The sequence below is a fragment of the Octopus bimaculoides genome, chromosome 1 (genome assembly GCF_001194135.2).
Source record: "Octopus bimaculoides isolate UCB-OBI-ISO-001 chromosome 1, ASM119413v2, whole genome shotgun sequence".
In the NCBI taxonomy this organism is placed as follows: Eukaryota; Metazoa; Mollusca; class Cephalopoda; order Octopoda; family Octopodidae; genus Octopus; species Octopus bimaculoides.
Genome location: NC_068981.1, coordinates 58146451 through 58171523, shown reverse-complemented (window position 1 = coordinate 58171523; position 25073 = coordinate 58146451). Strand labels below are relative to the sequence as shown.

The following is a 25073-nucleotide window of genomic DNA, read 5'->3' as shown; positions in this document are numbered from 1 at the left end:
CCCATATCTTTATCTAATTACTCTACTACTCTATAACTTAGTGTGCTTCTCTTTTGGATTTATAATTTACTGATACGGTGTATATATATATATATATATATATATATATATATATATACACACACACACACACACACATTGGCTTGCTGTTCATACACCAGTCTTCCTTCGTCTTTTGTTTTTTTTATAAATTTCAACTATATATATATATATATACATATAATTCTCTAACAAGAATAGTATTGACTGTGACTTTGAAGTTTCAGCCTGCTGAGCCATTATCGGACTGTCTGATGTTGGCTTAGCTGGCCAAAGCTTCCAAGTCACTGGCAAAACTATTCTTGCTAAAGAATATTAAATTTATACTCTATAATAAGTACTGAGTAATCTTTCAGATTAGTGTCAAATTTTTTTCATTATAACTTAGTATATATAATAATAATAATAATTATTATTATTTCTACTCTAGGCACAAGGCCTTGAAAATTTTTGATGAAGGGAGCTAGTCAATTATATCAATCCCATTGTGTAACTGGTATTATTTTATTGAACCTGAAAGGATGAAAGGCAAAGTTGACCTTGGCAGAATTTGAACTCAGAACATTTTTCCCGGGGTGCTAAAAATTCTGCCAGCTCACCGTCTTAATAATAATGATAATCTGCCTCAGTCCTTCAGGCTCCTATGGTTACAGAATACTAGTCCATCAAGCTTAACCTTCAGGTGCCATGTTTCCTATTTTCAGCTGAGTGTGTTATGAAATGTTTGTATTATCTACTTTAAACTCAGGCCAATTAAGTCATTCTTTTGCAATCTTCCATGAAATAATGTCCAGCCTTTGGAAATATTACATTATTTGGAAACAGGTAAGGGTTGGCAACAATCTGCATAAATAAACTTCATCTGACCCATGCAAGCATGGTAAAGTGGACATTAAACCAATGATGATGATGGTTGATCATTCTCACTCTCCTAAAAATGAGTAACCATGTAACTCCTTTATAAGAACTTGTTTGCCCATTCCATCATTCCCTCCTCCCATACACTATATTCTCATTTCCTTGTATAAATGCTTTCCCATCCCTCACCAGGGATTTTGTAGTCTCATGAGCTGTATGGTGACCTCACTAGTCAATGACATAAACAAAAGAACCAAGAACATGCTCAAATTTTGTATTTTGCTAAAAGTATTTTTTCTGGTATCTCCTCAGTATTAAGATTTTTCTGAAATATTTACTGTTCCTTAGGAAATTAAAATTTCTAAATTCTGTTGTTTCTTGTGCCAGTTTCATATAAAAAGCATCTATGCCAGTGTCACATAAAAATCAACTGTACAGGTGTCTCATAAAAAGCACCCATACTGGTTCCACATAAAAAGCACCCATACTAGTGTCTCATAAGAAGCACCTGTGCTGGTACCACGTAAAAAGTAACTGTACTGGTGTCATGTAAAAAGCACCTGTACTGGTGTCATGTAAAAAGCACCTGTACTGGTGCTATGTAAAACACACCTGTACTGGTCCTATGTAAAAAGTATCCATGCTTCATGTCATATGGAAAGCACCTATGCTGTTATCATGTTGAAAGCACTCATGCTGGTGCTACATTGCAAGCACTCATGTCAGTGCTAAGTTGAAGTCACAGGTACTAGTGTCACATTGAAGGCACTCATGCTGGTACCATGTTGAGGGTTCTCATGCCAGTTCTGTGTAAAGAGCACCCATTCCAATGACATGTAGAAAGCATCCGTGCTGGTGCCACATAAAAACCACCTGTGCTGGTTCCATGTAAAAAGCACCCATTCCAGTGCCACATAGAAAGCACCCAGTATACTCTGTAAAGTGCTTGGCATTAGGAAGGGCATCCAGCCATAGAAACCATGCCTAAACAGACAATTGGAGCCTGGTGCAGCTCTGGCTGGCCAGTTACTCTCAAACCATCCAACTCATACCAGCATGGAAAACAGGTTAAAACGATGATGATTGTTAGCTTCAACTGAAAATGAAAGAAATCTGTCTATTTTAAGACTCGGAGACAAATATTTACATAGTATTTCTTTCCACCCATCAATGATAATGATGATAGTGGTTGTTTTCTTAGTGAGAATGAAACAAAAAAGATTATTCTAAAGGATTCATCTTAATATAGTTTCAGATTGCCATGGATGCAGGATTATTTTAGCACTATTTTCATGATGTTCATAGATTTCTACATAGCTCCTTCTTCAGGCAATACTGCTATTATCCAGGTTTCCATTTTATCAAATGATATTTGTAGCCATTGAAGGAACCATTAATTGATTGTTTGACCTGCTAGAAATAGCAACCATATTTCCTCAAATCAAACTTGACTGTCTTAATAAAGAAAGAATACATTTGACAGTTTTGTCTTGGATATTCCTACAAAGATAAGTTAGTTATGATAGGAATGACTTTGAGCATAAATTTGCTCAGTGAAGACTGGCTTCAGGATAAACAACATTCTCATCATCATTGTTTTAATGCTCACTTTTCCATGCTTGCATGGGTCAGACAAAATTTATTGAGGCAGATTTTTTATGGCCAGATGCCTTTCCTGTCACCAACCCTTACCTGTTTCCAAGCAAGGTAATATTTCCCTATGGTCAGACAGGTTTTTTGCAGAATATTGGGAATGAATGATATTAATTTATAACCATGTGTACACACACACATATAGGACCTGTCAGTATACTAGTGCATTTTATTTTATAAATAATTTAGCTAATGCTTTATTGATTTAAAAATATAATTATTCATTAATAGATCCCTGTAGTAATATTTTTTTGCTCAGTTTATTAGCTGATTTCAGTAACCTGTCCACTATTCCTTCATTATCTCAGGTAAAAACAACTGATATATTCATTATGTGTGGTTTGTACATATATTTTGTGGGTGCAACAGGCATGGCTGAATCCTTAAAAGTTTGTTTCCTACTCATGGAGTCTTGAGTTTGATCCCACTGTATGACATCTTTAGTAACTATTTTCTACTGTGAGTGCAATTTCAGAGATGAAAACTATTTTATGATTCAATTAATTCTGAACCTGTTTCATACTGACAAGTGTGTAACATATTCTCACTTGTGTGATATTTTAAGTTCTCTAATGCTTTCTTCTATGTGAAAGCATATCTGTACATATAATTTAAAACCTTTTGATACCAACCCACCTGAAACTGCTTTTAGCCCTTTGATACAAACTTTCTTGTTTTAAAGTAATCTAAAGTAAAACCTTTCATCAAAATTTCCTGTTAATTTATTTCCAAACATCTTAATAATAATATTATTTTACTAACTCCTTAATTAATTTCAAAATTGATTGAAACAAAGGTAGAGATTTTAACAGAAATATGGTAACAAAATTATTCAAGGGCCAACTTTGTCACAATGTTATGCTGTTTGTACCTAAGGGTTATTCTAAAAGTACAAGTATTTGCAGAATGCATATTTATTAAAATACAAAGGGGAAACTAGTTTCTTTGATCAAATGACTGGAATATTCATTGACAAAATAGTCACATGACACATTAAATATTCTTAAATATTCTAAAAATATTTTTGCTCACTAATCATTTTTAATCTTACCCAAATCTTAACTTTTGATATTTTAGTTGTCTAACAACTTATTATCTTCTGTTTTTCTTTATCATTTCAGTTAGTAAAAAGGAATTAAAACAATGGTAAGTAGATTATATTATTTTACAATTCAACTAATTCTGAATCTGTATGAAATCCTTCTTTCACACTGACAAGTATGACATGTTTAAAGTTTAATCCTATGATTTTCAGCTTTCTGAATTGTCAGTTTCTTACATAATAATAAGAGCCAATGAATTTCAGGGAATAGAAACAGGATGTTGTGATATTCATACTTTTTGCAAAACCCTGAACATAACATGGCTTCTATGTAGTTTCCCAACCTGTAACCAAATCTGCCTCAAATCATACCCCTATTATATAATAGAAAAGGAAGGCTACATTGAATAATTTAGTCTTAGATACTCTGACAGACAATAGGATGTCCATTACTGGAATACCTCTGATCAGAGATCTGCTCAATTTAGGCTGACCTGGGATTAAACAACTATTGGTACAAATCTTTAATCTATGTTTCTGAATCAGAACAGTCCTTACTAATTTTAAAATAATCAAAGTATCTCCCAACTGAAATGTAACAATTATGTAACTAAAGTGTAGGGGTAGGATAACATAATGAAGTGAACAAGGAAAATTTAATTAAAATTACACCTATGGTTTAAAAAAATCATTAAAATAATTAATGCTAATTAGTTCTAGTCAAGCACTGGGGAGGCAACTCAGAAATTCAAATTGACTAAATATTGTATGAGAGGTGATGGAAATGTAGTAGGGGAGAATGTCTGATTTTTGGCTAATATGGTAACAACTTCAGACCTTTTTGATGAAATCTATAGTTTTACTCGAATATTCTTACATATTCTTGCTGGCATTTGAAAGTAAAATTAAATTTTGCTGATGAGGTATAATAAAAATGAAACACAAAAAATCAGTCACTTTTCCACTGCATACTCCCATTCAATTTTTAAGCAATTTGGATTTCAAAGATGCCTTCTTTGCCTTTGACATTAAGTATCATTAATGCTAATTAATGACTTTGCTTTTCCTATGAGTGTATGGCAACAAGCTAGCAATATCAACTAGAATACTGGGAAAAATCCCCTGCAGTATATCTTCTGGCTTCTTACCTTCTGCATTCAAATCCTGTGTGATTAACTTTGCCTTTAATCCCTTTAGAGTTGATAAAATAAAGTACTAGTCAAGTTCTGGATCAATGGTATGGATTAAACCACTCTCCTCAAAATTGCTGCCATTGCACCAAAATTAAAAGTAATTACGATTGTAATTGTATGTTTTTAAATGTTTTATTTTTTATTTCATTTTATTGTTCAGTGCATTTAATATATTACCCTGCTCTTAAGTATATGTTCTTCATGCACAAAGTATCTATGGAAAATTTTCCTCTGACACCATACAATAAAAAGCTTGTTTATCTGCTGTCAAGCATTAAGATTTTTGATAAGTTGGAACATTCATATTTTACTGATTTTCTTTGAAAAGTTTTGTTAGCTGCAGTTTGGCTCACAAAAGAATTCTTCACTTATATATTCCCTAATTAATGTCACTGAAAACATTTACAAAGTCCTTTACTTTTGTCATTATGTATGGTGCATATGAAGGAGCTTTGTTAATTTAACTCGGAGGACGGTATCAAGTACTTTTTTCAGATTAAGTCACCATACACTTTTTGATTGGTTGTTTTGATTTTGATTGCCAAGTTTGCAAGCCAGTAAAGAAAAAAAAAAACATGAAAAATCTTTTAAACTGAGTTTTACAAAATTTTGAGAAGTATGTCGTCTTAAAAAGGATACAAATTGGAGAGGTTGATATTGTTGTTGTTTAGCTCTTCAGTCAGTCCTATAACCAAAAGTATTCTTTTTTTTAAAATTTGTTTTCAGTCAGTGTGTCTAGATCCCAAGATCTAATGTACTTTTCTATTTATGATGATGATTTGCAATTGATTTGGGCAATTCAGAAAAAGTTTGTCTGGTAATTAGTAATTTTTTTTTAATTTGAAAGTCAATTTTTCATGTCAACCATGAGGAAAAATTTTGATTTGCAAGTTTGCAAATAATGATGATGACGATATCCAGTTTTGGCCCAAGGCCATCAATTTTAGGTGGAAAGTGTTAACCAGTTACATCAACCTCAGTGCTCAATTGGTATTTATTTTATCAAACCCAAAAAGATTGATTCTGCCAACTTGCAACCCTATTGTTTCAAATTTTGGCTCAAGGCCAGCAATTCTAGGAGAAAAGACTTAGTCAATTACATTAAACTTAGTACATGATAGGTACTTATTTTATTGACCTTGAAAAAAATGAAAGGTAAAGTTGATCTAGGTGGGATTTACAAATTTTGGAATGCTGAATATCAATGAATCTGTTGTTGAAAATATTACAGAATGCAACTAATGAATATTATAGGTTGTATATATTGGCAAAATTACAAAAAAACTTTGATGGGGAACATCAGAAAAGAAGTATTGTTTATAATAATTTGGAAAACATTTATTAATTTCAAGTTCTTATATATTGTGTCAAAAAAGGGGAAAAAAATGATGTAGGGAATTGAAATGCTTATAATGAGGCTCCCTCACAGACCTGAAACCTAATTTAATAATTTTAATCCTATGTTATTAGTATTGGGAGCTTTTTCCTTTTTCCCCCTATTCTTTTTCTGCCTTGCAAGTTACACACTAACTTCACTAATGCCAGTGGCATGAAAAAGTACCTACTTTATAAAGTGGTTGGCATTAGGAAGGACATCTAGCCATAGAAAACATGCCATAGCTGACATTGGAACTCACACAGCCATGCAGCTCACTGGATCCTGTCAAACTGTCCAAACTCTGCCAACATGGAAAATGGAGGTTAACTGATGATGATATATTTCTTAGCTTCATTATCATATATCATGTTATTGGATGTCACAAGCTTTAAACTAAAAATGGTCCTCTTGAAAAACACTGGCATTGCATGGTACTGTATATTATACTTAAAAACCACTTTTTTATTCTTCACCATTCCTTTTCTTTCTTTTTCTTTCTTTCTTTCTTTCTTTCTTTCTTTTTCTTTCTTTCTTTCTTTCTTTCTTTTTCTTTCTTTCTTTCTTTCTTTCTTTCTTTCTTTCTTTCTTTCTTTCTTTCTTTCTTTCTTCATTTTCTCTCTTTTTTCTTTTCTTCTACTTTCTATTTTTCTCTTGTTTTTTTCTTTCTCCTTTTTCTTTTTTTTTTATTACTCTTTCTATTTTCTTTTTCTTACTTTTCCTTTGTATGTTCATTCTGTGTGGAATGTAGTACTGATAGCTACGTCTTTGGTACTTATGTGGTACTCATAGTTATTTCTATGACTGGCAGAAGGCACATGACCTACAGCTTATGATGTTGCATTCACAAGCCTAATAGCATGAATTTGATTTCAAATTAGGCAGTGTTGTGTTCTTGAACTTCAATTCCTCAGCTGAAAATGAGTTTCACTTGCAGCAACAACAGCTGGGAATTAACTTTGTGACTGACTGACTGGTATCCTCTCCAGAGTGATTTTTTTGTACTCTGTCTCTCAACTCCACAGAAACAAGATTCGTGCCAGCCTAATGAGACTGTAGGCTAAAGAGAGTTTATCTTAATTATTGGTTTGATAGTTGTTAGTGTTGATACACAAATGTTGTGACAACTATTTTTGTCCTTTACACCAGTACATCAAAGAACAGAAAAATTAAGTGCCTGCAACTTCAAGTACAAATAATCTATACTTATAAAGAAGAAATGAACCACCTCACAAAACATTTCTGTATAACAGTGTGTTCAATGTATCAACTAAAACCTACATCCACTCTCAAGCGCACAGTAGTATTAAATCAGACTTCACTCTCATTCTCTCTCTCTCTCTATTTTACTAGAAGAGCCTCTGTGAATGAAATTCAGAGAATTTGCAACAGACATGATGTTGCAGCTGTGTTCATAAGTAACTTTACACTTCACAGATATTCCTCACTGAGGTTAAACACACTCAAGAATGACTCCCTGACATTCCACTCTCCAGATGGCTATTTGGTCCCTGTTGGCTCTTCTCCACCCACTAATTGAAATTCCTTCTGAAAGAAGAGATTTTGGAAAATTTATTCCCTTAACTGCAAACTTACCCTGAAAGCACATAGCAGTACTTATTCTGAAATTAGAAAATCATTAGGGACAGTATATCAATAAAGGGAGGGAAGTATTTTGCAGGAGATAAGTTTGATTAAATTGCAAGTAAAGCAATAAATTTGATTTTTTAAAGTTTTTTTTTCCTACCAGATCCTATATACAGGAACATTACAACTAGAGAGTGAACTATGTAGATCATAGTGTAGATATAATATTACATATGTACAATCTAAACATAAAGATAAAATAGTTGGGAAAATTATTATCTTCAGTAATAAATTTTAGATACATAGTAGTGATTTTTTTTCTGTATAGATTTAATAATAAAATATTAGCTCTTTATTATTGTAACAAAGTAAATCTGAAAATATGATTTTTTTTTCTTCAGATTAGCCACCTCCAGACCTTTTAAGTCATTAAATCACTCTTGAAGTTATGTTTTCTTATTTTCATCAGTTTGTCATTGTTATATTAACCCTTTTACTGTGAAAATTAAATACATTCACTCAAAATTTCATTACCTTTAATTGCAGAAAGTAGTTTTCTATACTAATCTATCTTTTGTGAAGGAATGTCATGTTTGAAACTACTTTTTGTTGAAATATGTCAAGTTTACTGAGGCAATGTGACTTTCAGAAAATACCAATTCTATTATTCATATGTATATTTAATATAACAATGTATATTTAATATCATCACTGGAATAATCATGATATTTAATTCCTCCAGTTAAAGGGTTAATGCATCCACATATTTAACAACAATGGTATTATAAAGGCATTAACTATGGAGTCACACATATATTTCTGCTGTATTTTATTACTTGAAATCTATTAAATAAATGCTGTTATTTGTGGCTTCTCCAATTTCAAAATAGTTCATTATTTAATCTCAGGTCAGCTGACTGAGCTCTCACCATAAACATTCTAGATGTAACGATTCCATTTTATTCAACATTTTATCCAACATACCTTTTTGCTTTCTTAAGATGACAGGATGTGATCGGTGGGGAAATTTTAGCTGCTAACTCTAGCTGTTCAAGTACTGCACAAAACCTCTTTTGTTTACTCAATAACTTCATAGTATTATGGGTATTTAAATGGCTAAAATATCAGTCTGCTGATTTGCCCATAGTGAGGGTTATGCTTTCACATTTACATTAGATCATACAACAGGAAATTAGCTTATTCATGTGCATGTACGCATACACTTGTCCACATAAATTTACAAACATCTTTTATGCAAATAAACTTATTGATTTTTATTCAAAGATGCCTTTTAAGAATGTGAAAACAGGTTAAAAAAAATTGGTGGAAACAAGATACAGATTGGATTCACACCAGTTTTTTCATTGGTTAATGTTATAGTACATTATCTTTGTTACCATGCAACTTTCATGTGTGTATGTATGGTTGTGTCTGACATAGCATATTAACCATTATGTTAAGAAGTCAAGTTTGACCTTAATATGTTAGTATTCAATATATAATGATGTTTTAGATATTGTAATGTGAAAAATAACATATTTATCATATACCATGAAGTTGTATAAATATGTTATTTTGAATGGATAGACTTCTTTACTTTTCTCTATAATTCAGTTTATTACCTTAATTTTCAGTCTCGTTGTTTATTTGTAGCAACAGATAGCCATATTGCTGTTGTGGCCCCCAGTCAGCTCTGATTGAGCACACCAGTAGTTTGCAGGCTGTCAACTGAGTGACTAAATGCAACTCACTCATCTGTTGTTCCAAATATATATTAATTCTGCTAAATTGAAGACCACAATACACACTTTGATATGCAGTGAATAATATTAGATGTTGTAATATAGGACAGTATGAGCAATAAGGTGTGGTTTGAGGAATATTTTGCTACTATTTCTACGAGACAAAGTGACCATGTAGAGGCTACTTCAATAGATTACAGTGTGCTTTGCAACAATGTGCCAATATGTCTCTTTATGATTATTATTGAATGGTAGTTTAAAGTGTGAAAGTCTTGTCTAAATCCGTGGAAACAGTTGTAATGGAATTTTTTTTCAATGAAAAATATAAAATAGATTTATATTAAACAGAAGAATGTCTGCCATTGCCTAGATAATGATATCTTCAATAGAGTGACAACCAGACATGTGCAAGTGTGGACTGTATACATTTGGTGTCTGAAATGAAGAGCATCATTAATAAGCTTTGTCAGGTATTTTATTTTTCTCACATCACCACACCCTGTTTTGAATCTTGTTAGCTAAGCAAAGTTGTTGAAGAGTTTCCTGTTGGTTGCCTGGCACAGTACAACTGTAAACACTGTTCCAGCACAGAAATAATAGGAAGTTTAAATAGTTGAAGAGAGAAAATTGTTAACATGAAAATGGCATGATAAAGTACAATCAATAATGCTGCATTGAACAGTGATTATGATATGTGTGTATATAGGTGTGGTTGTATGTGATTTAATGCATGTGTATGTTAATAAATAAGACTATATGTGTAGGTGGATCTTTTTATCACATACACAGATAATGTATATCTCTGTATATCAGATGCATTACTGTATTTTTGTTTGCTATATCTCTAGTTAGACCTGAGTTCATATGTGTGACTTCATATATGTATAAAAACTTTACAGAAAATAAGTATATTACATACTTATGTGAAATAATTTTTTGCAGTGTTCAAAGCTTTTGATTTATAAGGCAGTGAAGATGGGATACTTAGAGGTCCATGCTTTTCTAAAGACATTAGTTGTATAAATAAAGTAAAATGGTTATAGCTGGAAATCAAAAATTATCTGCAGACTTTGATGAAGAAATACATGTGTTGACTTTATGGGCTTGCCATTTAAGATAAATCATGAAAAAATATGCTTTTTTTCATAAACCAAACACAGGCTTAGGAACAGTTAATTGTTCAACACTAACTAAATATATGAAAGCATTCATATATAAATTCAAACAAAATGTTACATTCACACATTCAGACATTAAAATATATTCTCATAATTATATTATATTTTTACTGTTAGATTTGCGTTTCTTTACAGATTTCTATTATCAATATATGTTCAATCAATATTGTTTAATTAGTCATTATAATTAATCAATAATTCAGTTAGCTGGTGATGTACTAAATATTAGCAAATGTTTTCTAATAATTTGTCATTATAGCTATTATTTCACGTGTCTGCTTTCACATTTGATTTTGTATAAAACACACACACACACACACACACACACACACACACACACACACACACACACACACACACACACACACACACACACACACACACACATTACACATGTATTTAGTTTTAATAAAGTAGGAACTAACTTACTTGATAGAATAAGACAAGAAATTTTAATTAAATTTACACTGTGATGAGAACAGTCATCGTCTAATTGGCTAATTTTGGCCAAAAATGACAGGAAGATAACCATGAAATTTTAATTAATCAAGATTAATTAAATACTGGACATTATGAGGAGCAAGTCTGATCTGAATTTTTGCAGGACAGTGATGGTATTGCTCTTTAAAGGATATAAATCAAAGTTCCATATTTCATGTGTATGTGTGTGAGCCAATACTTTCAAAACCAATGAGATGTAAGGATAATTTGAAATCTGTTTAGTAATATTAAATATTGTTCGTAATTTACAGTTTACATCCGAATGTTCTTCTCTCTAGTATTTACTGAATTGGGAAGCAAAAGTGGAATTTGTTACCAACCAAGCAAATTGAAATAAATAATCTACTTTACTAAGGAATATAATGTAATGGCTGTACTATCTCCAATAGATATTGGAGAGAGAGGATATTGTTGCAATGTTTGAAATTCTTTCTGGTCAGTGCAGCATGCACTAATCTTACACATAATCTTGAGATGGTGCAGATAATGTATGACTGTGTGATAGTATGAAGACATTTACAAATACAATGGTTAAATTGGAAATTAAGTAAAAAGAAATAATTTTAATGAAAAAAAAAGAGAAATATAGTTGTTCAGCTGAGACAAGCTTATAGCATTAAGTGTTATCCACAGATCCATCATTCCAAATATAGTAGTCCTCTTCATATTTAAACACATATTGTTATATCATATGGGGTACAATGAGTTTGAATATATTGATTTTTTTTCCTTTAAGTCTATTAATGGTTTCAGCAGAAGTTGACCAAGTGCACTCAGTTATAGCCTGACAGCTCTTGAGCTCTTAGTATCATTGGTTATGTTCATCCCATTAATAAGTGCAGAGGAACTTACTGTTTTGGATTAATGGCATTATTGGAGTACAGCTATTCTGAGTGTGTACATTTTGTTTTTAATGTTTGTTAAATTCACTCCCTAGTAGGGTAGATTTATTAATTTTGGATTTGTAGTTTTCTTTTCTTTCAATTATAATCTTTAAGACTCTGAAGTTGAGAAGAAAATTGGAAGCAGGCTTAGTTTTTTATGAAAAAATACTAATTTTGTTTTTCTTTCTACCACTCCAAATTTAAAGATCAATATAAAATATTTCTTAATTACTGTGTTGTTAATGGAACTAAAGACTGTTTGATTTTAGTATCTGCTCATCATTAGTTCATAAATAAGTAATGTAACATTATTGTTTTTTGTTATTGTTATTTGAACATAAAGCAATATTTAAAAACATTATCATAATTTAATGTTCACGTTCCATGCTGTCATAGATCGAATAGTTTGACTGGATCTATTATGTCCAAGGACTGCATCATGCTCCAGTTTACTTTCACATGGTTTCTATGGATGGGTGTATTTCATAATACCAACCATTTTATAGTGTGTACTGGATACCTTTTTCTGATCCCAGCATGAGTGAGGTCACATGAAGCTTGCAAGACTATAAACCCCAAGAAAGGCAGCTTTATGGTAAGAGATGAGATAAAATATGAGAGAAAGGGCCAGAACAGAGCAGGTTTCTTGCTGTGAGCAGCTACATGGTTACCCACATTTTAAAAGAGGTGGGAGTGACCAGGGAGGAACAGGGAAGAGATGAAATAATGAAGCATCTGTGTAGTCCTTCAATGTGGTACATAGAAGTGAATGGGGGAAGAGCCAAGAGTAGAAGTGAGTAGAGGTTGCAAGAATGTATTCAAGAATGAGAGATGGCTAGAGATGTGGAATTGGTGAGAGGGTGTATATAATGAACAAGTGTTGAGTGGATGATAAGCAGAGAAGAATAGGTGACAACTGCAGACTGGATAGGGTTAAAGGATGGATGTAATGAATTGTAGATAGGTGGGGGATGACCAATGATGCATGTGAGTGAGTGGTAGCAGAATAATGATGATGATACAGTAGACTGGGAAAGGGTGATTGATTGAGAGAGTGAGAGAGAGATGTGAGGTGCTGAGGAGGAGAGGTAGTTTAATTTAGTGGCTCAGAGGGAGGCGTTATTTTAAAATGTAGGTAGAAAGGACAATATTAAGAAAGAGGGATGGATATTGAGTGAAATGGTTCCAGGTTGTGAAAAAGATTAATGGTATTGAGGAAAAGTTGCAGTTAGAGATCTGAAGGATGGTGGGAGTGTCTTAAGAAGGAAATTGGGTAAAGGGCTCATTTATGCACGTGTGTGTGTGTGTGTGTGTGTGTGTGTGTGTACACACGCGCGTGTGCATGCACACATACACACAGTGCTTCCAGAACTTAGTTCTACTGAGTTGGGTGTGTTTTCTTACAAACTACATTTGACTGATACTTTATTTTATTGATCCCAGAAAGATGAATATCATGGTTGACCTCAGATGGATTTGAACTCACTCTGTTAGAGCTGCAACTAACTATCATACAGCTTTTTCTTTCAGACTCTAACAATTCTACCCTTAATATTGTAAATAATGACATATACACAGTTAATTTGAGAGCAAATTTATTTTGAATTAGCCATTGTTGTTTGAAATACTTGCTTTATATATAATATAATGGGAACAAAATGTTGCCACAGAATTATTTTATAATATCAAGATAATAAAACCCATTCTGTTTAAAAAAAAAGAAACAGAACCACTTAATGAATCTTTTATAATTACAGTCATTAAGTTAATGTTTTCTTTGCAATTAACTAACACACTTCATGACTGAATCATGTTGCAGAGGTATTTCTTTTTTAATGTCTTTTGAATGCTGCTTGCATAGTCTTTTAAGAAAGTCAACTTGTCTAAATACAGAAATCCTTTCAGTTCTTTGTGTTCCTGATGCTTGGTCAAATAGTGGCATTCAAGATTGTAATCTGCCACCACATCTGTGTACAATTCTCATTTACTTCTTAGAAAAAAGAAATTATCTGTCCATTTTTTTCATTGACAAACAACTATCAGCAGTAGTGCTTCTTTTATTAATACCAGTCATTGCAAGAAGAGTTACTTTCAGGCACTTTACAATATTGATTTAAAATCTTTAATAAACCAAGCAAGTGAACCATTAAATGTTAATTGGCCATAATAAGGATGTGCTGTTATGCCAGCAGTTTCTATGATTTATGACACATGATAATTCTCAAGAGAAGTAATATAACTATAGACATTTGTTTATACATAATGGAGTGTTGAATGCAGCTTATATCAAATTAGTGTTTTGGCTTAAATCAGTTTTTTAGAAAACTTTGTCAGTGAGTAGTTTCAAATTTATTTCGAGGTAAAATTTCATCTGTAGGGAAAGGATTGCCTTACTTAGATCTAGATAAAACAATCTCAAAAATAAAGGCATGTGATTATGCTTCTTTGCATTTATTATTATTGTGATTTTCCAGTTATTCTTTGTTGTTATGTCAGTTTAATTTCATTAAAAATGACATATGATAGTTACAGCTCCTTCCTGTATTCCTCTTGGTCTTCTACTGGTTTAACATCACTGACAGGATGCTCTAGTTCACTAATTGTTTATTCCATATTTATTTGAATGTCTTTAGGAGCAGGTGTTATCCACTGGGAAAATAAGTACATTTTTTTCTATTTACTCACCTCACACATGCTCAGTAGATTGCCACACTAGCAAAGTATATTTTTAGCTGATAATCTTCTTAGTAGTGGACATAGTGGGCCCTTAAGTCTGGTAAAATTTCTGGTTAAGTTTTGCACTTCATCTTGGACATTGTTATTTCAAGCATAGTGTCTTAAGTTTGATATTTACTACTCAATGGGAATGTATTACATAGTAAATGCTAACATTGTTGATATTCTGATAAGCACAACATTTTATGGTGTAGCTTGTCATAATAGGAAGTACTAATGAAACTTAGTTGGAAACAAACTCAACTTTGGAGGTTTCTGAAAACCACTGAAATATTAAGACAATTTTTCAGGTAGCAACAGTAGCTGTTAATCTAAGAGTTTCGCTGTCCACAGCTAGTTTCTTGTGTTGAGACACATAAAAAATATTTTCATTGTAGCTTCAAATCTTAATGCATGGAATATTTTTTCAGTTTGAAATTTATATAAATCATTATTTAAATGTGTAAAAAATTCTGATGACATATCTGATTTAGATTTCCTTTGAGTCAAGACTATCTTGTTTCTTTTCCTGTTACATAAACTCATTAAATTTGTTGATGAATAAAGATTTAACCTAATTATAAGCTAAAATAATGGAGAATTCTGAAACAGGGCTGGATTAAATGCTAGTAAAGTATCAGTACGATATTGAGATTAATATTGTCAACTGTACTTTAGGTTTATAAAAAATTGACATTGTGGCTATTCAAAAGGAGGGATTTTGTTTAGCCCTTTAGCATTCAGATTACTTAGTCAAATAGAATGCCTATTTTATTCACATTGCTTTGAATTAATCATGCATCATCTCATAGCTTTGAGATTTCAAAGATGATTGTTTATTTTTTAGAATGACATTGTAGGATGAGTGTGAGAGGCTGAATCTGTCTGGTTTGAACATAAAAAACATGTAGAATATTTGAGCTAGATATACTGATTTAAATGCTAAAGGGTTAAATGAATTTAGAATTGGATTTTTATCACATCCCCATCAGTGTGGATTAAGGAATTCAAATAGCTTGAAATACATCAAGAGCCAGTGTTCTTCAGATCTTGTATTCACCAATTATTATTTGTTTTTCTTTCTGGTATGAAGTACAATCTTTGTAGATATTTCTCAAGAGAATAGAATCAATGGAATGATTGCTTTCTTAATGAGCAATCTAAACATTAGTTTTCATGTCAATATGACCAAATTTGTGACAAATTTCAGTTATTTGATTAATATATTTTGGGGAGTTATTGATTTAAAATTGATTAGATTGAAATGTTGGATCTGAATTTTGTTTTTCTAAGTGTGATTTTCAAACTCTACAAGGAATTAAGATTTTAAAATAAATATCAGACTTTACAAATATGTAACACCTTTTACAGTTAAGCAAAATTATAAATATCATAAGTAACAAATCTATGAGAATTAAGTATGAAACAGAGGAGATACCATTTTTCTTGTTACAGAATAGAGAATATACACTTCAGGTTTACAGTAAGTTGGTGAATTGTAGAATGAATTACAGTTTCAGTCTAGCTAACAGGCTTCCTTACAGTTTCTTTCTACCCAATTTCACTTGTATGGCTTGGATTGATCTGAGGCTATGGTATATGTAATTTGAGGAGGAGGAGAAAGAATGTAAGATTAAAGCTACAATTTAGAACAGTGTAGTTAAGCATAATGTTTCATAGGAACCTATTGGGAGGTTTATTTGAATAAAACACTTACCAATTTCATTATATATGTCTGAAGTTTTCCACAAAGTTTTATTATAATATCAATGTAAGCATCGTTATCATCATTGTGATCATCAGCTGCTTTATACATATTTTGTCTTAATGTGTGATGGATCCCCCATCAATTTTGATGGTAAACATTGTCATTCAATCAACTGAGCATTTGACTCATTAAATTAACATGTAAGTGGTTGAGTATTTTGCAGACACATGCACCCTGAATGCTATTCCCAAGCTGAATCAGTACAACACAATTTGTGATAAAGTTGAATCTTTGAATTACAGGTTCAGTCTAGCTAACAGGTTTCCTTACAGTTTCTTTCTACCCAATTTCACTTGTATGGCTTGGATTGATCTGAGGCTATGGTAAAACAATTGCCCAAGATGCTATGCAATGGGATCAAGCTTGGGACTTCATGATTTCAATGTGAACTTCTTAACCACTTAGCTTTGTCATTCTTAGAGCTTGACTATATTCAAGGTTATATTTTCCTTGTTTAATGCTACCACAGCTATCTTCATCATTAGTTAGAAAAATCAACATGTTGCATCTATTTCTATAATCTCTATTTCTGCATAGCCATCTTGATTGGTCAATGGCATATTTTTCTTTCTTAGCTTACTTGAACTAAATCTTAATCTTAATGTAATATTGCACATTTAACAGATAATATACATCTCACTATTTAGAGATTGCTATAAATCATCTGCAATCACTTTGCCCCACCTCTTTCTCTCTCTTTCTCTTTAATTGCTTATAAAAGAGACATAATGCTCGAAATTCTGGAGTGAAGGGTTAGTCGATCAAATTTACTCTAAAATTTGGCTGATATTTTACTTTACAGACACTGAAAAGGATAGTTCAAATCCTATTAAAGTTAACTTTGCCCTTTTAAGATTGTAAAGAGCCAAACTAAATATCATATATCATCTAATATAATAAATGCAAAAACTAATTTCTGTGTGTCAGTGTGTCGCACTTTAACCCTCTCTCTCTCTCACTATTCAGTGACACTTCTACTATTCCTCATGCTGGGGTGAGAGACATAAAGACAGTGAGGGCAGTGGTGAAGACAGAGAGAGAAAGAAAGAAAAAGAGAGGGAGAGAAAGAGAGACAAAGAAATTTAGGGAGAGTTGATGTTTTATTAAGAGTAGTAGAGTTGATGGTGGCAGAGGAGAGAGAGAAAGAGTAGGTATGCGAGAGAAAGAGAGACTGAACACTGAACCAGTATGCTGAACTAACATACTGAACACTGATCGTAATGGGGTGATAGTAATAGTATGAGCTGTAGTTGTGATAGAGGCAGCAGTGATGATGGTGGTGGTGGTAGCTGAGGTGGTCAAGGATGATGGTGAAAGTAAGCAATGTGAAAGACAGGGGTGATAGTGGTGGAGGGGAAAGCAGCGGAAGTCAAAGGTATTGACAGTGATGGCGTCAGAGGTCTGAATGGTGTATATGGCAGATGTGGTGGTGATGGTGGTGGTACTGTTGTTTATCATGCAGCTTTGCAATAAGTTCCAAGTTGACAAATTATATTTTTTGATGAAAATTGTTCATTGCTTGAAAAATATTGTTCAAGTTTAATAAAATTTAATATGTACTTAATGCATGAAGTGTCATTGTTGGGCCCAAGGCCTAATGAGGAGCCCTCCACAGGAGTGAGCTTAAAAGCCACCTAACAGTAAATCGTATACAGTAAATTGATTGTAGTAAATACATCACTTATAATTTTATTGCTGTGTTATTACACCTTGAGCTAATCAGTAAATTCATTGTCATACATTTTCATCATCATCATTATTAATATCTGTTTTCCATGCTGACATTGGTTGGATGGATTGACAGGTGCTGGCAAGCCAGAAGACTACACCAGGTTTCACTGTCTGTTTTGGCATGGTTGTTATGGTTGGATGACTTTCCTAATGCCAACCACCTTACAGAATAGACTGAGTGCTTTTTACAGGACACCAACATTGGTGAGGTCCGTTTGGCATAGTTTTTATAGCTGGATGCTCTTCCTAATGCCAACCACTTCACAGAGTGGCCTGGGTGCTTTTTTACAGGTATCATTATCATCATCATTTAACCATTTTACATACTGGCGTGGGTTGGATGGTTTGATAGGAGCTGGCAAGCCAGAAAGCTGCACCAGACTTCTCTGTCTGTTTTGGCATGGTTTCTATGGCTGGATGCCCTTCCTAATGCTAACCCACCTTACAAGGTGGACTAAATGCTTTTTACATGACATCAGCAATTGTGAGATCTGTTTTGGCATAGTTTTTACAGCTGAATGCTCTTCCTAATGTCAACCACTAAGAGGCCTGGGTGCTTTTTTACATGGCACCAACATCAAACTGCACACTCACCTACAAAAAAAAAAAATTGAATGCAGTAAAATTTAATTAGAGGAAGGATGAAGTGTTCTAAACAGACAAAACTTATTTTGTCTGTTTTAAACCCTAATTCCTCTTAACCCAGTATTTTGTGATTTTGATATTCATTGATGATGTAATGGATCCATGGGATACTATCTTTATATTTCTCTTTACAATGCAAAATTTCTGCACCTATGATATATTGTTTGCTTATCTCTTTATCAAGATTTCTAAAAAATTCCTGTATGTTGGATGGAATTTCTTTAGTTTTGGATTTCTATTTTATTGTTAATGAAATGTGGCATATTTATTCTGTGAATAAAAACTTGAAATAATGTCTTACAAAGTATTTACTCTGTAGATACAAGTATGATGATGTATTAGCATGTAATGTAATTACCTTGCAATGAAATTACCAAGTGATGAAATTATACACAATGCATTCACTGTGATATAATTATACACAATGAATTGATGAGGAGCCACTGTGGATACCTTGCTAATTTTCTGCATACCACTAATATAAAAACATTTCTTCACTCAAATCACTAATTTTATAACAAGATAACTTTTTCAGTCCTTCAAATTGTGGATCAAGATTAGACACTTTTTTTCGATTCCCAAATCATACTTTCTTCTTGTAATACTTTTACCAATATTTAAGTAGTGGTTGTAGTAGTAGTAGTGATACAATTGGTACCTTTTCTATCAATTTTACAGTGATTCAGTTATAAAATTCTTTGGCTTAACTCCAGGACGAAATGGCTGCACCCATGTTATTTTTATCTAGAGTTTTTAAGACCTGTAGAGGATGAATGGAAGTTACTCTCAGATCAGTGGCCTGGCCTTAATACTTTCAACAGAATGAATTCTGTTAAGGCACCCGAGGACTAAATGGTGGTGTTAAACTGGGTGACAAATTAAGTCTACAACCCCAAAATTCAAAATGCAAAGAGATGAAACAATGTATCTTATCCAATGCTCTTACAACTCTGCCAGTCCACTGCTTCAGACTGGTAAAGTGTGGTTTGTGGGGGATTTGACTGTTATTTCTAGTTAATAAACCACAATGTGGAGGCTTGTGGGGAAGTGTTTTCAATGATTGGCTTGGACATCATTCAATCAGCTTTAAATATTGTTTTGATGGGAAGTGTTAAAGGAAAAAATAGAGGTAAATTTGACTTCCAAGAGCCAAGAAATTACTGTCAAACTAATACAAAACTGCTACATTTTCCAAGCAAATTATTTCTCAAAGGAAGTCTGAGACTAAAGAGTATTTACTGTCAGTTTTAAAGCCAAAATTGGAGAATTTCAATATGTCAAATAGAGCTAATTAATTAGCAACAAAAAAATTAACACTATTTAATATTTCTAGAATCCAATTTCAATTTCTTCATGATTTCTTCCTTTTTTTTCTCTATCTTGTTTCATTTATGCCAACCTTTCTTTCTCTCTTTTTACCTACTTACTCTCTCTTTTTCTCTTTCTTTATTTTGCCTTCTCACTTTATTGTGTTCTCATTCTTTGCTCTCTTTCTCTCTACTTTTTCTCTCTTTACTCAGCTATCTCTATCCTATTTTCTGTCTGTCTGTTTCCCTCTCTCTCTTTCTCTCTCCTCCCCACTTCTCTCTCTACTTCATTTTAGCTTTAATCATGCTCCTTAAATTAAATATGTCAACAGTGGCTTAGCTATTGTTTTTCATATGGATGGTATCTGAAAGTAATTTATTCTTTGAACAATCCCTGTATTTATACCTACCATTAGGCATTATTGTTCATTTATTTAGTGATACATCCATTATTGCTTCAGCAAGTATAGTGAAGCCTATGCTTCACTGATGGTATTGTCATAAGACTAAAACATACTTGGAGTTGTCATTCGTTCTTTCAGAAATAGTTCTAAAATTATTACTCAAAAACTAAAATTGTTTTTATTTTGGATCTGTTTAGGGCTGCCGGTTGCCAACTTTATCAGTCTAATGAAACCTGCAAAATTTATGATCTTTGTCCATCTTCTCTTATCATTAAAAAGCAATTAAATGTCACGAATACCTATAACATTGCAAATAACCCTGATTATGTTCTATGTAACCTCTGTCCCCGCCCCTGTCTCTCTCCATTAAAAAAATATAATTGGAAGATGTCATTCTTCTAATTAGTGCTCAAGGTAATTTCTGACTGACTCTCTACAGAAATTCATAAAATTACAAAGATAAATTATTCCTTTTGCAATATTTATCAAAGTTGTGCATATTGATCTTTACATGTATTGCATCTTATATATTTATTTAATTTATCTTTACACAGATTATTCCCCTATAGAATTATCATTATATCAATCTGCTTTGACAACTCAAGGTTTCGAGTTACTAACTATCCTTTCCAGCCCAATCACTCAACATGATCTCCCCTTACCTCTGCAAAGCTGCTGTCTATTCTGTGACAGACCATTTTACATGTTTCTTACAATTTGTAGCCCAAAGTTATAATCAATAAATACAGTCTTTCTTTATCCCACTTTCTTTTAACCTTGCAAACTAATTGCTAAAAGTTTATTTCTTTTATTACTATTTTTTTTAACGGTTTAATCAATGTTAACTTGCTAAAAATATTGGTAGGAGAAATAAAGAAGTAAAAACAAAATCATCATCATCATCATCATCATCATCGTTTAACGTCCGCTTTCCATGCTAGCATGGGTTGGACGATTTGACTGAGGACTGGTGAACCAGATAGCTACACCAGGCTCCAATCTGATTTGGCAGAGTTTCTACAGCTGGATGCCCTTCCTAACACCAACTACTCCAAGAGTGTAGTGGGTGCTTTTACGTGCCACCGGCACGAAGGCCAGTCAGGCAGTACTGGCAACAGTCACGCTCAAAATGGTGTATTTTACGTACCACCTGCACAGTCCAGCGGCACTGGCAATGATCTCGCTCGAACGGACGTGTTGCTTTATTGAAGTTAAGCATAATAATATTTTTATTTCACTCCATCATTTGCCTCAGTCACTTCTATCCTGCCCACCCAGTCCAAACTTCTGTATCACCTCACTAATTCTCACACACTGCCCCAATATTTCTTGAGGACACATTCCAATGCATCTTCACCATCTCTCTCACTATTGCTTTCTTTATTTTACTCATTGACTCACTCTCACTCACCTTCCTTTCTCTATCAACTGGAATATTCATGTATCTACTCTACAACAGCATGGCTACCCCTGTTCTTCTACAGCTTTAATCTCTCATCAACTGGCACAATGCCCCCCCCCACCACTATTACTCTCTCCCGACCCTGTCAGTAATGGTGCCATGTAAAAAGCACCAAGTACACTCTGTAAAGTGGTTGGCATTAGGAAGGGCATCTAGCTGTAGAAACCATGCCAAAACAGACAATGGAGTTTTGTGTGGTCCCTGGCCTTAACAGTTCCTGTCAACCTGTCCAACCCATGCCAGCATAGAAAATGGATGTTAAATAATGATGGTGATGATGATGTAGTGCTTCTTGACGATGAGTATCATGGAGTCTTTACTTTTGGGTTTTCATTCTATCCTTTGTAGTAGTTTAGCTCCAAGTCAGTTGTAATCCTCTACTATGTCATTCTTTTTTAAGACAGTTGGGTGTAATTTAAGGGAGATTTGGTTGTTATTTCTAGCAGGTTGTGCAATCACATAGACTCCCTTATTGGCTTGTCAAATAATCCTTATTTTATTCTTGCTATAACAGTCCAGTGTATGGAGTTTATTCAAATTCCGAGTTCTTCTTCATCAGAATGACTTTTCTCTAGAAATCAACTCCTTTCAATGTTTTTAATGCAACAATCCATTTGTAATTGTTTAAAAACAACAACCAAATTGAATTCATTGCTCTGAGGACATTGTGAAGGTCATAAGTACAGACCCTTCGGCCAAACCAAAGCATTAAAAAAAATTATTTTCATAGTCTTGTGAAAAGAATCCTCCTCAACCCATAAACAACTTTTGATGAACTATCTCACAGAATATTCAACAAACCATCTGCAAAATTTTGGAGTTGATTTTAAATTCATCTTTTATTAATTCTATTAACTGTAACGCAACACTATCAAAACGAACCAATATTAACACAAGCTGACAAAATATGTGGCACAGAAATCCTCCTCTTGCTAATTAGTATGGGGTTCATAGAAGATAGCAGTGTAATCTAACAACAAAGGAAAAATGTTAATTATACAAGGCTACTGTTGTTATCATTGAAGTAGACTTAGGTTATAGGTATAAATTGAACATTTGAGGTCCTACTGACTCCAAACATTGTAGTGTTTTCAACATTTTAAAGCTTAGTGTATTACAATTGTATGTGTTCTGTAGGCATGTAGTGTTATATGCTTGGAATACTTCAGTATTTTCACACCTCATGTGAATATTTGGTTTTTATGCATTTTAACAGTTAATTTCTTCCATCTGACATTGCATGGAGGTTCTAACATTGCTTGCCAAATGTTCAAGATATACTCTCATTTGCAATTTAAGTGGTAACCATAGTAGAGTTGGGAAGAGTGCACTTTGTTGTTATGTGACAGTTATGCTCTTCTGCATTATTGTTTGTGGTGTTTCTTTCAACTTTGTTCAGAATTAATGAGGTTAATGACATTGCTTTTATTTTTATGTGGTTTTAATGTTTGTCTAGAATGAATCGAAGAAATAGTGTTTTTGGTATGATCTTATAGTAGTGTCCTGGAGTGGTACAATCAGTTAAACCAAATACTTAATCTATATTTGTGGGGCTTGAACCTGGAACATAAAGGAATGTAATAAAATACAAGGCATTTTGTTCAACCAACCATTCACTACACTTTGAATAATAATAATAATAATAATAATAATAATAATAACAATAATGACAATAACAATAATGGAAATAATAATAATTTCATTTATTGATTACCAGGGCTGATATATAGAGGACAATACAGTAGACAGGGATAGTGGGGGTTTTACACAAAATGAGTAAACAGTTAGGAAACCAATAATACACATTAAATAAGAAAAATATAACAACGAAAATTCCCCAATAAGGGGGATAAACACCCAGGATTGGTTCAGGTACCCCATCAATCCTGAACCACCCGATGCTTCAAGGGTACTCAAGAAGGGTACCCCTCTCCTCCTCAAATTCACCAGCTTACAGGCACATTATTAGAGTAGATCCACACACACGGGCCATTTTCACTACATTCAGCAAATGTACTGAGGGCATCACTTCTCTCTCTACCTTTATCTTCTTTTCCAAGTGAAATTTGAAAAAAGTTGATGAGGGATTGGCCAAATAGAAAAGTGTCTGTCTTCAGTCCTTTCAACCTTGTCCACCATACAACCTGTTTTGCTTCTGCCACCAAACAGAGGAAAATTGCCTGCCCTTCCAACAACAGCTATTCGACATAACTCCACAAGTCAGTAATGCACAGACACTGGACAGGTGCATGCAGAATGACTTCCTCACTCTGTGTGCATCTCAGGCATGTCCATCTCACAGCACTTCCATGCCTGTAGAGTTTATCTCGAACTGGCAGTGCTACTGGGGAGCACTGCCAAGCGAGGATTTCTGGAAGTTATCCATCATCCCCAGTTTGAAAGACCTCTGGAACAGACTAGTCCATTTGATTTCTTTGATGCCCAGAGTCCCTCCAAGTGTGTCATCACACTTTCCCACCACTAACCTCTATAGAACTCAAGAGTGGATGTTCCACTGACTGTATTGCCCATCAGGTAGAGGGCAGTGAGTGCCTGGCAACATTCCAGATGCCAGTCACCCTGTCTGGGTCTCTTTTTGACCCAGGACTGCAGCTCAGTCAAGGAAATGAGCTGGGGAAAAGGCCAGTTTGACAAACAGTGACCACACCTGTTCACTGTTTAGGCAGAATATCTGGAGATGCCACAGCCTCAGTGCATGTCTACGCATCATTAGCCACAGCATGCTAAACCCTCTGCATAGAGGGTGCTGGCAGCAAATGGACTGCCTTACCAATGGAACCTCTCTCATCATCGTCATATATAAGTGAATTTCAAATACAAATTCCAGAATTTGACTTACTAGAAACAAGTAGAGAAAAAGCTAAGCGTATGAAAACCTGTGCTAAAACTGCTGCCTTAGATATTCTTACTGATAAATGGCATAAAAAACCTCTCAATGGCAAAGACCCAAAGAGACCGAATAATGCTG

At 33.5% G+C, this 25073-nt stretch overlaps 1 protein-coding gene across 3 annotated transcripts in view; it reads left to right on the top strand.

Annotated features, from left to right (window-relative positions):
- Positions 1–25073, top strand: part of LOC106873006 (neuronal calcium sensor 1) — a 191188-nt gene that overhangs the window by 110155 nt on the left and 55960 nt on the right. For all 3 annotated transcript variants that reach the window (XM_052967011.1, XM_052967014.1, XM_052967017.1), the window contains one exon: positions 3672–3696. In XM_052967011.1, coding sequence (XP_052822971.1) covers positions 3672–3696 — 25 coding nt within the window. The remainder of the gene's footprint in view (positions 1–3671; positions 3697–25073) is intronic.